The sequence below is a fragment of the Volvox carteri genome (genome assembly GCF_000143455.1).
Source record: "Volvox carteri f. nagariensis unplaced genomic scaffold VOLCAscaffold_69, whole genome shotgun sequence".
NCBI classification, from domain to species: domain Eukaryota; kingdom Viridiplantae; phylum Chlorophyta; class Chlorophyceae; order Chlamydomonadales; family Volvocaceae; genus Volvox; species Volvox carteri.
In genome coordinates this window covers 162,533-178,243 of record NW_003307612.1, presented here as the reverse complement: position 1 = coordinate 178,243, position 15,711 = coordinate 162,533, and the positions used below count along the sequence as shown (strand labels likewise).

At 54.8% G+C, this 15,711-nt stretch overlaps 2 protein-coding genes across 2 annotated transcripts in view; one reads left to right on the top strand and one right to left on the bottom strand.

Annotated features, from left to right (window-relative positions):
• Nucleotides 1-1,043: 1,043 nt before the first annotated feature.
• On the top strand, nt 1,044-6,398 carry VOLCADRAFT_119590 (uncharacterized protein; the record flags this gene model as incomplete). Its single annotated transcript, XM_002957101.1, has 9 exons — nt 1,044-1,115; nt 1,312-1,400; nt 1,723-1,772; nt 2,581-2,678; nt 3,741-3,858; nt 4,201-4,538; nt 4,977-5,109; nt 5,883-6,043; nt 6,360-6,398. 9 exons carry the CDS (start codon nt 1,044-1,046, stop codon nt 6,396-6,398), a joined length of 1,098 nt encoding a protein of 365 aa, XP_002957147.1.
• A 1,215-nt stretch (nt 6,399-7,613) lies between these two features.
• The window catches only part of VOLCADRAFT_98186 (uncharacterized protein), a gene marked incomplete at both ends in the record, with an annotated part of 9,746 nt that continues 1,648 nt past the window's right edge, over nt 7,614-15,711 (bottom strand). Inside the window, 9 exons of the mRNA XM_002957068.1 lie at nt 7,614-7,667; nt 10,752-10,834; nt 11,503-11,746; nt 12,155-12,325; nt 12,769-12,891; nt 13,246-13,650; nt 14,653-14,703; nt 15,050-15,157; nt 15,420-15,623. Coding sequence (XP_002957114.1) covers nt 7,614-7,667; nt 10,752-10,834; nt 11,503-11,746; nt 12,155-12,325; nt 12,769-12,891; nt 13,246-13,650; nt 14,653-14,703; nt 15,050-15,157; nt 15,420-15,623 — 1,443 coding nt within the window. The remainder of the gene's footprint in view (nt 7,668-10,751; nt 10,835-11,502; nt 11,747-12,154; nt 12,326-12,768; nt 12,892-13,245; nt 13,651-14,652; nt 14,704-15,049; nt 15,158-15,419; nt 15,624-15,711) is intronic.

Here is a 15,711-nt window from a genome sequence, read left to right as displayed (position 1 = left end):
TTCTGGCCGTGAAGTAATTTTGGCCTACGGAAGCATTTGCATAGGGTCTAAGCTGGGGGGCTTGTTTTGGGAGCGCAGATGGTCACAGTGCTGATGGCCTGTACATTACCGCGCTTACAAGAGCCCAGCCGATTTGGGTGTGCGCAAAGATGACCAAACTTTTGACCATTACTGGCGCCATCCCGCGATGTTTCACGCATATACAGTGTCGCTTGCTTTGCCGTCTACGATCATTAACGAAGAACGTGACACGTTTTGGCCTTACATAGCAAGGAGAGTGGTTCAGCTGCTCCATGTTCCGTCTATGTACTGTTATTTTGTTCACGAGCTGTGCCGTACCTTACCAGCTTGCTTGGTATCAGTAACTGTGATTATCATTTAAGGCAAACACCTATATGGCTAAATACAAGCAAGCACCGACTGCCGATCGCGAGATCCGTGTATGACCCATGGGTCCGTCTAGCTCTATCGCGGCAAAAAAGCTAGTCGGGATTACCAATATATGCAGTTTTGGTTCCGAGATTACCTTCAACGTCACGCAAGCATTCAGGGATGATCGGCACTATATCTTCAAGGATTGCACCGGTAGACTAAGTTACTACCCTGAACGGCGGCCTGGCCGCTGCCTGGGTTTGTCCCCGGGAAAAGATAATAACCAACATATACACATAATCTGATACAGTATCGCATATCAGGTTTAATATACATCTTACTAAGCATCCAGGATCCTTCGGTTAGTCCTTCGGTGCACCTGCCTCAGAGGAGGATCACGGGGCCGGCAATTTACATATAGTTGCAGCCTGTGATATCAAAATTCTAAAGATGTGGGAGGCTGGGGGTTACGAAGGCTGATAGACGCATCAAAATGCCTGAGCTGTCTCGTCCCGTCCTTCTTTCTTGGTTACACTTTCTCTGTACATGCTTTCCCTTTCAAAGGGCCGTCGATCATTGTATTTTACGTTTACCTCAAAGAATATAAACAAAATTGATATGGTATTGCTCCCTGTTGGCCGCATTAGGCTGTGAGGTCACGCACGATAAAAATGGGCTGGTGGAGCAACGTTGTTTCGGGCGTCTTTAATGCCATTGTCTTCACCTATGACATTCTCTTCCAGGTATAGTCATTTTCTTCGCGGCCTATCAGCCTGGAAAGGCGGTTCATCAATTTACGGAGGCCTCCTTTGCGTATCTTATCCCAAAGATCGTGTCACAAGCTCTTCTGGAAATGCCTACCATGACTAAGTATTGGAAACGCGATTACAGAGAAGCCTGACTGTTGGCGCGTCGCATCTGCCCTGGCCTAACCTGCAGACATGGGGAATGCGGCACCTGCCCCGTCATATCGACGATGTGGGCGGCCCCGTGGAGGGTTTGACCGCCATCGTTACTGGGCCCACCAGGTACCGGAGTCGGTTTGGCGATTCACGCGCTAAATCAACACTTGTCCGAAAAGCTGCGCGCAAAGCTCATGAACATCTTCTCACCCAGTGGCGCGCTGTACCACATGTTACACACCCAAACTCCCAGAATACGGTGCTTGTGTTCGACCATCCTTCCATTTCCTTCCCTAATTGCATACCCCAGCACAGCACAGCACAGCATATCAGCCGACGGGCTAAGACTGGCATAAAAGCCGTCCGCTTGCCTTGCCTTTTCTCCCCTCCGCCTTCTCTCCTTCCCATCCTTGCACCCTCGTCCCCTCCTGCTGCCTGCGGCGCGCAGTGGAATTGGCGAGGAGACGGCCGCAGCACTGGCTCGACGAGGCGCTAAAGGTGCAGTGACAGCACAGTACATGGGGAAGAAATCCCCACGGCTTGGAAGTTTCCCTTTTGAGGGGGAAAAGGTTTTCTTTTTTGTGGGGGGGAAGGAGAACTGCAGGCCCTGACGCGGTCAAGGGTAAGGACGGGAAGAGAGAAGAAGGGAAAGGTTGGCAGACCTCAGCTTGGCAGGCGGACCCTTCCCGCCGCCTTCTCCCCGGGCTCAGATTCATGCAGGGCTTGCGCGGCGGCCTGGCCGGCAGAGAGATGAGAGGGGAGCTCCCAATGAAGGGGGGGAAAGCTGTGATAAGGGTTTCGGAAGGGGGAAGAAGATGGACTGCATGGTCTAGATGGACGTTTTTTCTGGGGGGGGTGAGATGGGGGAGATGGGTGAGATGGGGGAGGTGCACATGCCAGAAAGAACACACGATATTTTGGCGGGTGTGGGCGGGCCCGCCTGGCTGTGGGGTGCTGGATGCATTGTGTTTTCGAGGGGGATTGTGAGACGGTCGGGGTCAAAAGCGACCGACCGACCGCCAACCCATCGCGTGACACCGATTTTGTTTGGGTCAACGTTTGTTTATCCAAACCCCTCCAGTATACGACAAGATACGATACGCGGCACATGCCACACGCGTAGAGCCTCTCCAGCCGCTTCAGCCAACCACCACTGCACGATGATGCGCCACATACGCATACACATACACACACGCTTGTCACCCCGCTGGGTTATCTAAATCCCTAACGCCCTGCCTCCACTCTCCCCGCCCCCCCTCTTCACACACACATACACTCCCCCCGCCCCCCGCAACCTTCATTGTAGTCGTACTTGCCTGCCGAAGCAAGCAACGGGGGGAGGACCTGTGCAAGGCCCTTAAAGCGGCGGCGAAGCTGGCGGGAAGGCCGCAGCCGGATGTCGAGGTACGACAATACACACGCAGAAACATCCGCATGCTGTGACAGATGTTGTGTGCCGCTGTGTACACAAGCTCGCGTTTCTTTTCGCGCGCGCGTGCTCAAAACATGGTGTTGGGGGGCATGGCACGGCATGGGGGGGGTGCCCGCTTCCTTTGATGGGTCTTTAGCGACCCTACTTGTGCCCCATGGCCGTGTTGTGCACCACCACCTGATTGGACGTCGTTGAAAAGCTTCGAAAGGGGGAAGGGACAAAAGGGGGAAGGGACAAAAGGGGGAAGGGACAAAAGGGGGAAGGGACAAAAGGGGGAAGGGACAAAAGGGGGAAGGGACAAAAGGGGGAAGGGACAGAAGGGGGAAGGGACAAAAGGGGAAGGGACAAAAGGGGGAAGGGACAAAAGGGGGAAGGGACAAAAGGGGGAAGGGACAAAAGGGGAAGGGACAAAAGGGGAAGGGACAAAAGGGGGAAGGGACAAAAGGGGGAAGGGACAAAAGGGGGAAGGGACAAAAGGGGGAAGGGACAAAAGGGGAAGGGACTGTGGATAAGGTTGGGTTGGGAATCTCCTGCAGTGCCCTGAGACGGGATGAGGTTAGATGAGGTGAGGGGCTTCCCGCGGTCAGATTTCCCCTTTCCCCCCCCCACACACACTCCTCCCCCCACCCCTCTCCGACTGGGGATGATTGAACTCCCACCCTTCCTGTGCATACAGCTGATTCGCACGTCGCATGTCGTTCTCGTTTTTCATTTTTAGTCCTCTTTCCCCCAAAACCGGCGGCAGGCACGCAGGCAGATTTTTGGCGTTGACAGCAAGTATATAGTAGTTGTACAGTCGAATTCGAGTCCCAGAGAGATCAAGAGCTAGCTGGCGAGGATAGCGAGCGAGGAGGGCATCGCTAGATTTTATAGCAAGAGATAGATCTAGATAGCAAAAGCATGAAATCGTCTTCGAAGTTTGGGGAACGCTTCTCATTTTGCTGGCAAGAGACAGAAAGCATGAAGTTTTCCGCGTAGCTTGGGAAGCGCTTCTCATTTTGCTGGCGTGATGATCTCTTTCCTCTTTTGGTCAGGTTCGAATCCTGGATCTAGCATCGTTGGAATCTGTCCGGAAGTTCGCGGCGGACTGGGAGGCGGAGAAGCGGCCGCTGCACATCCTCATCAACAACGCGGGCGTGTTTACCATCGGAGGTACGACAGTAGCACCATCGTGACAGTACGACAGTAGCAATGGCAGAGACCACAGCGGCGTGTAAAGTTATAGAAAGTGGGTGGGTTGGGCACGTTCATCACATACACACGCGATTCATTTTTTTTCGCCCCTATGGCGCGCGTGGCCAGCGAACACACAACACCCCAACAACCCCAACAACCCCAACCGTACTACAACACACCCTCACCACCACATTCCCCCTCACCGCACCGCACCTCCCCAAACCGTCCCCCGTACGCCAGTGGCAGTAGCAGTTTTGACCCGTTACTTTTGGCCCGTGTACTTTGTGCCCTGTCCATTCTGCCCGAAATATCCTACAGCTCCCCGCTCCGAAACCAAGGACGGTTTCGAGCTCCACATGGGCTCCAACCACCTGGGGCACTTCCTCCTCACGTTGTTGCTGCTGCCGTCGCTGAGGCGCGGAGTAGCGGAGTTGAAGGCGGCAGCGGCTGCTGCTGCTGCCGCCACCGCCGCTGACGGCGGCGCCGCTACCGCGGCGGCGACGGCGGCGGCGGCAGCGTCCCGCTGCCGTATCGTTTGCGTGTCGAGTTCCTACCACGCCCTCGCCCGCGAGGGCATTTCGGTGGCCGACCCTCACCTCACCCGGCGGGGTGCTTACAACTCGGATTTGGGTTATGCGCAGAGCAAACTTGCCAATGTACGTGCTGGGGGCCGGGGGGGGGCATGGGAGGGGGGGGCCGGGGGGGGGCATGAGGGGGGGGGCATGGGGGGGGGAGGAAAGACGAGCCACGAACGAGTGAAGCTGCTGCCAGGGCAAGAGTGTACAAGAAGCAGGACTGGCGAGTAGGCGTTCTTGGAGGCGGCGACCTCGGGATGGGGGGCCCCGGGGGGGGCCCCCGGGGAGCCGTGCTCTATCTCATGCAACTCCTAATCATTTCCTCTCGAAGAGGAATACATGCATGTCGTCAAGCAGCGTATATAAGCCAACAAATTAGCAAAAATAAAATATACTTTACTACTTTCCACACACACGCCGTTCCCCCAATCGCTCATGTGTACATACATACATACATGGAAACAAACGACACAGATTTTGTTCGTTCGGGAGCTGAGGCGGCGTCTGGCGGTGTCGGAGCCCTGGCTGGCGCCCGGGGTCTTTGCCGTGCACCCGGGTTTGGTGTGTACGGCAGTCGCACGTGATCTGCCCTGGTGGATGCGAGTTACCTACTACGCGGTCATGGGCCGGTTGCTGCTCAACTGCATGCAAGGTGGGACAACCTAAAAATGTTTCCAAAATTTTTCTTTTTTTAAAGGATATGTTTTAATTTTGTCCAATTTTGTCGACTTGTCAAACACGTCTTGTGTAGTATGTTATAGAGTTATAACTAAAAGCCCTCAAAAAAGCCTTTTAGAAAAAAATGAATACAACAATTAATGCTCCTGCTAAATCTTCAGAACTTGAATCAAACCAAGAAGCCTCATGAGCCTCATCTTGATTGATTTTTTTGAATTTTAATACCGTAATGATACGAATGTTTCGCGCCACACCTTTCGCGGGTACCCCAAAGATATAGCTGGAATTTTTCGTTTTGTTACACCAATTCGCGAGGGCTGTCAGTTTTTATGGCACACATTTGTTTACATGAACACACATTTCGCGGGGCTCCAGGGAAGCCACAACAAGGAGCGACAGCGTCAAAGCTCCCAAACTGCTGGACATATCGTTTACTATATGTTTACGCAGAAGAACAGAAGACAGGCCCGTTGGTGCGGCATATGAAAAATTCGGTTCTGGCGTGTAAAAACTCAGTTCTGGCTGTTCTACACCATGTACACGGCGTACAACACATTCGTGCCACACATTTTCGCCACCCTAAGTAAATAATTTTCCCCATAGAGCTTTTTCCACTGTGACACACTTCGTGGCCCAAAACGAAAGGTGTGGCGCGAAACATTCGTATCATTACGGTACTCGAGACGGCGCAATCTGAAGACATGACTTAGCCTGAGCCTCGCGCTTCCTACCTCTTTTCGACGCTAGGTGCCCGGGCCAGCATCTACTGCGCCGCCTCCCCGGCAGCCATCGCAGAGGCCACCCCCACGTGCGGCTACCTCAACTCTAACTGTCGGGCAGTCAACCCAGCCCCAGCCGCGACGGATGACGCGGCTGCCTTGTGGCTGTGGCGCTGGTCGGCTCAGCAGGTATGTGCGTATGTATATGTGTACGCGTGTGCCAAGTGTGTATTTTGTGTAAACATGTTCTGGCGGGAAGTAGGAATATATATCAAGCGGAGGCCTGTGGCGTGTGAACGGGTTTGGGGTTACGAACAAGAAAACGGAAATATATAGGCACGTGAGGGGGGCTGGCGTACACGCGTTGTGAAATCTGAGGATCGGATCCATTTCTGAAATCCAACAAATTCCAAATCCACACGCCACGATGTACGGGCGTGTACCGTACTACATGTCTCATGCCTCGCTGTATATCTGTACTGAATGTGTACGACGTGCTTTGTAGGTCGGCCTGGATCCGTCCCTGGACTTGCCGGAGCCGTGATGAAAGGGAGCGCGAGGGAGGGAGGGAGGGAGAGATGCCGCCTTGGCAGCGCGGAGGGAGGGAGCCCCTGGGTAGCCCCTGGGTTGCTTGTTGATCTGTGTCGGCGTCTGTATATCTGTGTGTATACGATATTTGTTACCCCACGTTTGCACCGCACCCATATGCCGTCCAGAGCCTCAAAGCTGACCCCGGGGGGGGATATCACCCGGATGGTTACCAAGTAATATGCATAAGTGATTCTCTCATCTCGGGGTTTCGGGGTTTCGGAGAGGAAGCAAAAGATAGGGCTATTAGGGGAGGGGAGATTCTGTGAAAAGAGGCGAAGCGGGATAAGATAAACATCATGCTGTGATAGACCTTTCCTTGGGATGGTGGGACTATCAGTGAGCGGGGGCGTGTGTGTGGGTATGTATGTATGTGTGTGTACCTGCACAACATGTAGGTTGTGTCTCTGTGTGTGGGGGGGTACAATTGCAGGCCAGGCGCAAGGCGAGGTACGGGACAAGAATGAGAGCGAGCGGTGGGGTAGGAAAGCAGCAGGCAAATTGACACAGGAACGCGGTCTCTGATTGCCTCCTAGCTGACAGGGATCACAGTCTTGGGGCCTTTCCTGGTCGAAACAGCTCGTCCTAGAGATGCGGCCGAACAGTACAGTACTGGTGATCTATCTATCCGGAGCAACTGTAACACATCACATCACATCAGGTCATGTGCATGTGTATGTTGATCTTTCTTCCCGTCGAGTTGACTTTTAGATTTATTATATACGCCGTTGCGTTGCGCTCCGGTATCCGTGTTTTGTCGATTCGTGCTGCTAAGGCCGCCGTGGATGCGGAGGAATGGATGGGTGGGTGTTGGGCTCTGGGGTGGCTGACACTGCGGTGAGAGCGCCAGTCTGATAGCGATTTTAGCTACAGCCGGGCGGGAGATGGGCCGCGTACACATGTCAACGGCGCGCCTGACCCCCGTCCATATCCTGGTGGCACTACCCAATCATCACGGCCTCAGCAGTACTGCGGTGTGCATCAGTACGAACAGCATGCGCACACGGAGGGCCACTTGAAGGGTCTTGCATTGCAGAGAAACACAAGGGACAAGATGTTTCTAGGATCTCTGTTCGCGGTTCGCGAAAACATGCTTCATCATTGTCGGCTGATCGTGTGGTGATACAGGGATACAGACATGACGGGAGGAGAAAACATATGCAACCACAGTCTAAGCATGGCTGTTGGTCCCTCCTGTGTACCGTAATGAAGTGAATTCGTAATACTGCAAGACGGATGAAAAGTGAGAACCGCAAGGATTGGATGCCAAAAGGAAGTCTTGCATGGACAACGACATGGAAAAAGTACGACGTAAAATCCCGAAACCAGGACCGAGGTGGTGGTTTGTGTAGAAAACGTGTATCTTAGAACCTTTCCCAGACATCGGATAAAAAAATCTGGCGCACGGCTCTTAAAACACTTAAAAAGCAGTAGTACGTGCAGGTGTCCGTGTGTTGATGTTGTAGTTGTTGTCCTTATAGGCCGCTCCTCAATCGCGCAAACTCCATCTCACCATTTTCCGTTATGCATGCGGCAGAGAGCTTCAGCTAACCCATCAGAATCTCTCTAGACCGACCCCGTAAACTCGACAGACGGATTGTCATCAACATAACCTTTACGGTGAGAGAGGGAGAGAGAGCAAAGGATGATCTAGCCACAATGCAGCCACTGACAACTGGCCACGACCAAGATCCTCAGCTTTTGTCAGATACCTCCGTACTTACCCCAGCCATTTTTACTTCGTTAGGCCCAGGCGGCTGGCGGTCATGTTAGGGCGCAGAGCTCAAGGAGCTCTGTGATTACGTATTACGACGGTGATTACGTATGACGACGGTACGAGATCGGCGCGGATCGATTTCCATAATCATGTCCAAACTCAAGCGTGAAATAGTTTTAAATCCAAATCCAGATTTAGTGCGAACGCAGCAGCTGCTTTAGGAAGAATACACACACGGATCCAGAGAAAAGAAAGGAAAGTTGCGGCGAATACGTAATGGTCTGGGTCCAGTAATGTGATTTCCGCTGCACCAACAGCAGACGCCGTTGTTGCAATCGCCACACTTATAGGCTCCCCATTCCACCAGAGAGCTGCGGACGACGACGACAGTCGTAAACCATTTTCATTCACTACTGGCCACTGTCTGGATAACCGACGTACGGCCCAGACGCATTCCAATCCAAGGGTACGTCAAATGCAACTACACAACTGTATACCAATGGCACAACTAGTAGCTGCCGTACAGGCAAAACACCCAGGACGTGCACTGCCAGCACACGCCTTCCCGAGCGTCATTGGCAGCAGCAGCAGGAGCACCACCAGCAGCAGCAGCAGACCTAACCCACCATCAACACAGCGCAACGGGAATGGCTTGCTCGTCACTCTATCATGTTTTGATGAGACCGATCTCTCGACCCGACCCGGTCGAAAGGTACAACGACAATGCAAAAACAATGCTGGGCCAGGGTTGAGCAGAATTCGCCTACAGCTCCCCAGCTGCACACACATGCATATGATGGCGCAATGCACGGCACAAAACGCATGCACGGCTGAGAAGAAAGTGCATGGGCCGATACTCCGTCCAACACACACCACCGCACTGCCTGTCGCCTTCACATCGGGGCCCCGCGACACCCCATCCCAACCCAACCCACCCGCGACAGAGCGAGCGAGCTGGTCGCCATCCTCACCACAAGCGCGCCGTCCCCAGCACACAAATACGTTACCTACCCTGTGTAGAGGTTGCCCCGCCGCGGAGTGACCGAAGGAACGTGTATGTGTATGTGTGTGTGCGTATATGTGTGTGTGAGTGATAATCGACCGATTGCACCGATTTCCCTAGTCAAACGCTACGGGCACCCAAAACAACACGGCTTCGGAACCGGCCCCCGTTATCCTCTCTTGCGCAACCGCCCACACGTCGCGAGGAGCCTGCTGGTAGCGGGGGTTGTCATCAACCGCCAAAACCCGGGGAATCCTGTTTCATCAGACGAATGCATCATCATCGCAGTCTTCTCTCGTTTCGTACCGCAGCTGTACGGTATGTATGTCGAATGCCAACGTGCAAATGCGTATGGAAAGCAAGCAAGCAAGACCCGGCCGTCCCTGCGTATGTCTGTCTGTCTGTCTGTCTACCCTGTTCCCCACATATCATGACTGACGTAACCACAACACTGCCTTCTCTTTGGGGTCGCCTCACCATTCACCCAACGGTCTTCATTATGCTATGACTCCGCCCCGACCGGTCAAAGTGCCTTCCCCCCCTGCACAGTGCCATGCCCTGTGATTTTCATCGGATAGCGAATCCGGATTCAGATTTCTCTAGTTGTTTTCAAAGCAATTGAAATTCAGTTCTATCGCAGCCGCATTCCCCCCACACGCACTCTTTTTTTAGAAACCAAGCCTGCGGTACAACGGCCGTGGTACAAACCGAAGGCCAGGACCGATCCCGCAGAAGTCTTTTTCGCCCTCAACCCCGCTGATTGATTTTCGCGTGGCGTCTGCTGTCTGACAGACAGACAGACACAAAGTAAATCGTCACCACCACGGAATTCGAAACCGCCCTTTTCCTTGTCCGCCGCTTCCCAACCCCCCAAGAACAGCCACACGCAAACAGCTCAAAAAATGACCGTACAAGTGAAATTCGGCTCATGGGGTTGGCCTCGTTGGGGCTCGAGGGGGCCGTCAAAAAAGGGCTTTGGTGAAAAAATATATATGGTCGAGAGCGCGGCGGGAAGACACACAGGACGGCAACCTGCGGGCGCAAGTGTGCTGCTAATGCGGGCCGCTGCTGCCCAAGGACGGCGTCGCCGCCGAAGATCCCGACATCGATCCCGACCGGGCGCGCATGTCGGTTTGCAATCCCGCAATCCCAATCAGGTCCGGGCCACCGGCCGCGGCAGCCGCCATCATGCTGCCAAACAATGGCTGTAGCTGCTGCTGCTGTTGCTGCTGCTGCCGTTGCTGCTGCTGCTGGAGCTGGAGCTGCTGTTGCAAGTGCTGCAAGTGCTGCTGCTGCTGTTGTTGTTGCTGCTGCTGCTGTTGTTGCATTTGCAGCAGCTGCAACGTCTGCTGCTGCTGCTGAAACTGCAAGTGCTGCTGCTGCTGTTGCATTAGGCTTGGCGGCTGCTGCTGTGCCATCTGCAGCAGCAGTTGCTGTTGTTGTTGTTGTTGTTGTTGCTGCTGCTGCTGCTGCGATGGCGGCTGCAGCTGCACAGGCTGCAGCTGCGCGGGCTGCGGCAGGTGTTGCTGCTGCAGCAGCTGCTGTGCGGCGGCTTGCTGCTGCTGCAGAAGCTGCTGCCCCACACCCACATTCGCGTCGATGGGCATGAGGCTGGGGTGGATTGCCAACAGACCGGCGGATACTGAACCCGAACCTGGAGCTCCGGAACCAGCTGGAGGGGCACAGAATGATGGCAGGTTGACAGTTAGCAGATGGAGGTTGGCAGGTAGGACGGAGGGATGGTTGTTTGGGTAGGACCCGTGCGAGGCGTACGTATTTTGGACCCACCCCCCACCCGCCCGGGGTTGAAGCGACGGTGGCGCCGCGGACGACAGCCATGGTGGTTTCGGTGACGAATTGGGGTTAATGGGAATAACGGCCGTGGGGCAGCACCGTGCATTCTGTTATGTTACAGTAGTGATATGAAATAATACGGGTAAGGAGTGAGGTGGTAGTACGGTGTTCTCGTATGATGTTTAGTAAGGTGAGGTGAGGTGAGGTGAGTACGGTGCGGTAAACAACACGGTGCAGAGCTGTGTGAAATTTATGAATTGGCGAATTTTGCGACATCGCGGTACGAAACGCTGTACGGACGGAACGGAGCGGTAAGGTGAGGCAGGAAGAGGATAGAGAGGATAAAGATAGGTAAGGCCCGCAAGACACACAGGAGTCTTGCAGGCGGCCTGTGACAGCTAGCAGGCGGCCTGTGACGCATTTGGTCCGCCCCCCGGTACCCAACTGCCCAACCCGCAACCTCCTCTCTCCACCACTCACACCACCACCGCCCCCCGCGTTCCTCCTCCAACTCCCTCCTCCCCTCCCTCTTTTCCCCCCACTCACGTACGGCATATCCGCCTAGCTGCATCGTCAACTGTTGCGTGGCGGGTGAATCCGGCTGTCCGAGCTCAGCGGCGAGAGCACTGGCGATACCCAACGCGTCCGGCACAGCCGGATAGCACCGCACCAGGAGGGCCGCCATCTGCGCGGGCCGGAAGACGCCGCGGAAGACGGCGATAGCGAACTCCAGCACCACGTGCTGCTCGGCACGGAGATTGTCGCGGAGCTTGGAGACAGCCTCGTGAGCCTGGTGGTTATGTGGGTGTGTTTGCGCGAGAGAGTGTAGGTCGTGGGTTGGTTCCGATGGGCTTGGGTTTACAGAAACGCCGTAAAGCGAAAAAAAAATAAAAAATAAAAAATAAAAAACGGTGTTTGTCCCGTACCACAACAAAAAAATACAGGACCCTGTGCTTGGTGTTTATGGTGTTTATGGCAGGATGAATGCGTGTGTAGGCGTAATGATGTAGGCGTACAGTTACGTGCACAACCAGGATCGGGAATGAATGAAACAATGACGAGCCTCCGTCGGAATGAGAGCAGCAGCAGCAACACTGCAGAGAACCAGAAAGGATATAATATCCGAAGTTTCCTAATTTAACGCCCCTTTCCCCGCCTCCTTCCCACCTTCCCACCGTACATGCACACCCCTTTCTACCTTGATGTACGATATGGAGCTCTTGGTGTGGAAGGTGTCATGCGGCAGATTGGTCTGGATGGAGATGTTGAGGTGCTTCCGCTCGTCCATGATGGGTTCAATCTTGGTCAGGAAGATGCGCTTCAGCTCCACTATCTCCCGCATCTGCTCGGGAGTCAGCTCGATGTGTTTCTGCACCATCATTGTCAATCAGCCAATTCATTCACCGTCATGAGCGCGAAAGTGGTGAATGGAAGTATACGAGCAGCTTTACGTGAGAAGCAACCACCATAGGGCCGAGGGTGGAGTGAAGGGGTGGAGTGGAGTGGGTTGGGGTGGGGTGCAAGCCGGGGGTTTGAGGTTTTGGGTGGGTGGGTGTGTGTTCGGGGGGTTGGAAAGGATTACCGAGCGGTGTTGGTGGTGTGGAAGCCCCGAGGCCGGAGGACCAGCGTCGAAAGGGGCTATGGTGAAAGAAGTTTTTGTTTACTTCTAAAACATATGCTTCTAACCTAAGGTTTTCCTGTGCTGCTATGTGCCCTCCAGAGAAGTACCACGTGCCATGGCGTCCTTGAAATAGGATGAAACGCACTTCCGGTGCCAATCTCTTGCCCCCTCGCGCCCCCTCGCTCTCTCACCACGACGCTCTTCCACAGGTCGATGACCTCCATTTCCGTGTTACCCAGGTACTGGCGACTGAACACGATGAATTTGCGAGCCTCCAGAGGCCGCGCGACTCCGAGACGCATCAACATGACGCTCTACGATCATGGCACACGGCATCATGATGCCAATATATTAACATCAAACAAAATGAAGATGCACGAGACTAACCAACCGTGTGCATGTGCCCACCCCCCCGCCCGCTGTGTTTCGGCCCCGGGCTCCTTCGGCTTTTAAGCCCGCAATGTAATCAACATCATACATACATACATACACGCATACATACACATGCATATGTACGCTTGAGCTTTACTACTTCCTTCGACAAAACTTCTTCTCGTGTGCGCCATCCCATCTCGCCACTTCGTGCCCCCGAGGCTCCGATCAATATAATAAAACACGCACGCACGCAGACACACACACACACGCATATCCGCACGCATCACACACACCAGCTCTCGAACCAGGTCCTCCAGCTCCGGCTGCACCGCGGCCGAGCTAGCACCGCCACCGCCGCCGCCGCCTCCTCCTCCGCCTCCCGCGGTGCCCCCCGCGGTGCCCACCACGGCACCTCCACCACCACCACTCGCCGCTGTTGTCTTGTCATCCTTGCTGCCCTCCGCTGACGCGTTGGCTGACGCAGCTTCACCGCCGCCCTCACCCGCCGCCGCCGCCGCCGAGGCGGCGGCAGCGGTTTCCGACCCGCGGGTCGCTTCCACCAATCGTACGGACAGCTCCTTGACGTACGTCTGGTAAATTCTGTAAATATCTTCGCTCGTGAGTTCCTTTATGGCCTCTGGTGTGAGGGGCACCAGGGCCTGGCCCGAGCCCAGTGAAGCCAGCTCAGCTTCTGCTACCTGCAGTGGCATGTGAGACATGACGGCGGCGGCCGCACACCAAATACAACACACATCAAAAACATATGTTAAAACACATGTTAAAACATATGTTGTAAAGATAGATATGGGGTTAATTATGGCACCGGGTGCAAGTGGCCTAAATGGGAAATAATGCCTAAATGGAGAGTCGTGGCCCCCAACACCTGCGCCAACACACACACACACACACACACCGCTGGTCCCCCCCTGGATGAAATAGGTCGGGGTGTCGAATGCTGAGATAAGACATTGGGTTTTCCTCCACTGCGCTCGGCGACTGGGGAGTGGGAGCAGCTCACCATGAAGATCTATCTTTACACTTAGCCGCAGTAGCAGTGGCGGAGGAATAAGACACTGCACAGGGCCTGGACCAGAGGCTGTATAAACCAGATGGTGGTGGTTGGATAATGAAACCCCGGGGGCGGCGGCGGCAGGATTCACAAGGATAGGGTGGTGGCGATTGGCACCGGTGCGAGTGCATTAGTGGGTCGCACAGCTGTAGGGCATGCGCTTTTCGGTGGAACGGAGGTTGCTTTTAGGCATATGAGCTAACTATGTATGTTGCTGGCTAGAGGATTCGAACAGGTGACGCGCCGCCTTGCGTTGATTCATAAGGGTGAACGGCTAGGACTCTGACCGATATAACGCCACTCCAATAATGGAGAGTGCTTCGGCGGTGTCGTTCCCGTTGGGGTATTATACGGTTAGGTGCCCCTGGCCAGTGTCAGGCCCGGATCGATATTTAACAGATACAGACATACATACACACTCCTGCATGCTGCCGGACGCTCTCAAAAAATCCGGGTATGCAGTTGGGGGCTCTTTTCCAGATGCCGGCTGGTTGGCTCCTCACTCACACGCCCTCGGCACCGAGACAGGCCCGGCAGTCTCATGTTTCGGAATCCGGGTTCCGGTTTTTAGTAATTCCCGACGGGTCCCCCGTTCGAGCCCGGGTGGGTGCCCGACGGTGCGGGGCCGTACCTCTTTATTTTCCTGCATGACCTGGATCTGCTCGTTGCGCATGTCCAGAACCTGGTGTGGAGCATTTGGGGCGGGGGGTGCGGGGGCCCCGGGGGGGTAAGGCGCACCATTGACGATTGAAGCTGATACCTTAGGGGGTGGAAGGTGAAGTTACAGAGTTGGAAGTGGTGGAGAACATGTTGGTGGAGAACATGTTGGTGAAGAACATGTTGGGGTTTTTTTAAGGGCAAGATCAGCATTAGCATCAGCATCAGCATCAGCCGTGACCATGATGGTTAGGGAATGCAGGGAATAACTAGTACAAAAGCACACACCAAAACCTCTGTGCCTTTGGCCTCCACCGCGCCTCCACTCCACACACAACCCCCCCAAAACACACACGAGCACATATGCACACCTTCTCCAGTATGGAAGTCCGGCTGTGCAGCGCCGCATTCTCCGTTTGCAGGTTGGACACCTTGCCAGCCAGCTCCTCAATCTGCTTGTGGAGCTCCATCAGCTTGGTCTGCAATCAAAAAGCCCGACAAACAGACAGACGGACATACATGCGGGGATGGTGATACAAGAGATGTGGAAATGAAATACGTCACCACCGTCGTCATCATTAACAGCAACGATCCAAAACCCCTACCCGGGAAACAAACCTAACAAGAAACACAACATTGGCAACATCAACAAGGCACCCTCAGAATGTGCACGTCAGATGCACCAAGGAACCTGCAGTCTTCTGGGCGCGCGGTGGGCCTGCTGCTACACTCGCCTCTCACCTTTTGACGTTCACGAAAGCGCCGCTGAGCCTTTCGGTTCTTCTCCTGCAGCGCTGCATGCCGCCGATCCGCCCCATCCTCCACGGGAACCCCAACACCCCCGTCACGCTTCTTCTTGTTGCTCTTGTGCAGGGGCATCTCGCCGTCGGAGCTGGCGCTGTCGGAATTTGAATCCAACTCCCCGTCGGAGGATCCAGGATCCACCTCGCCGCGGCGAGAGGGGCCCCGCGTGGACGACCGGCCACGGCGGCCACCGCCCGCCCCGCCGGCCGCAGCAGCAGCTCCCCCGCCC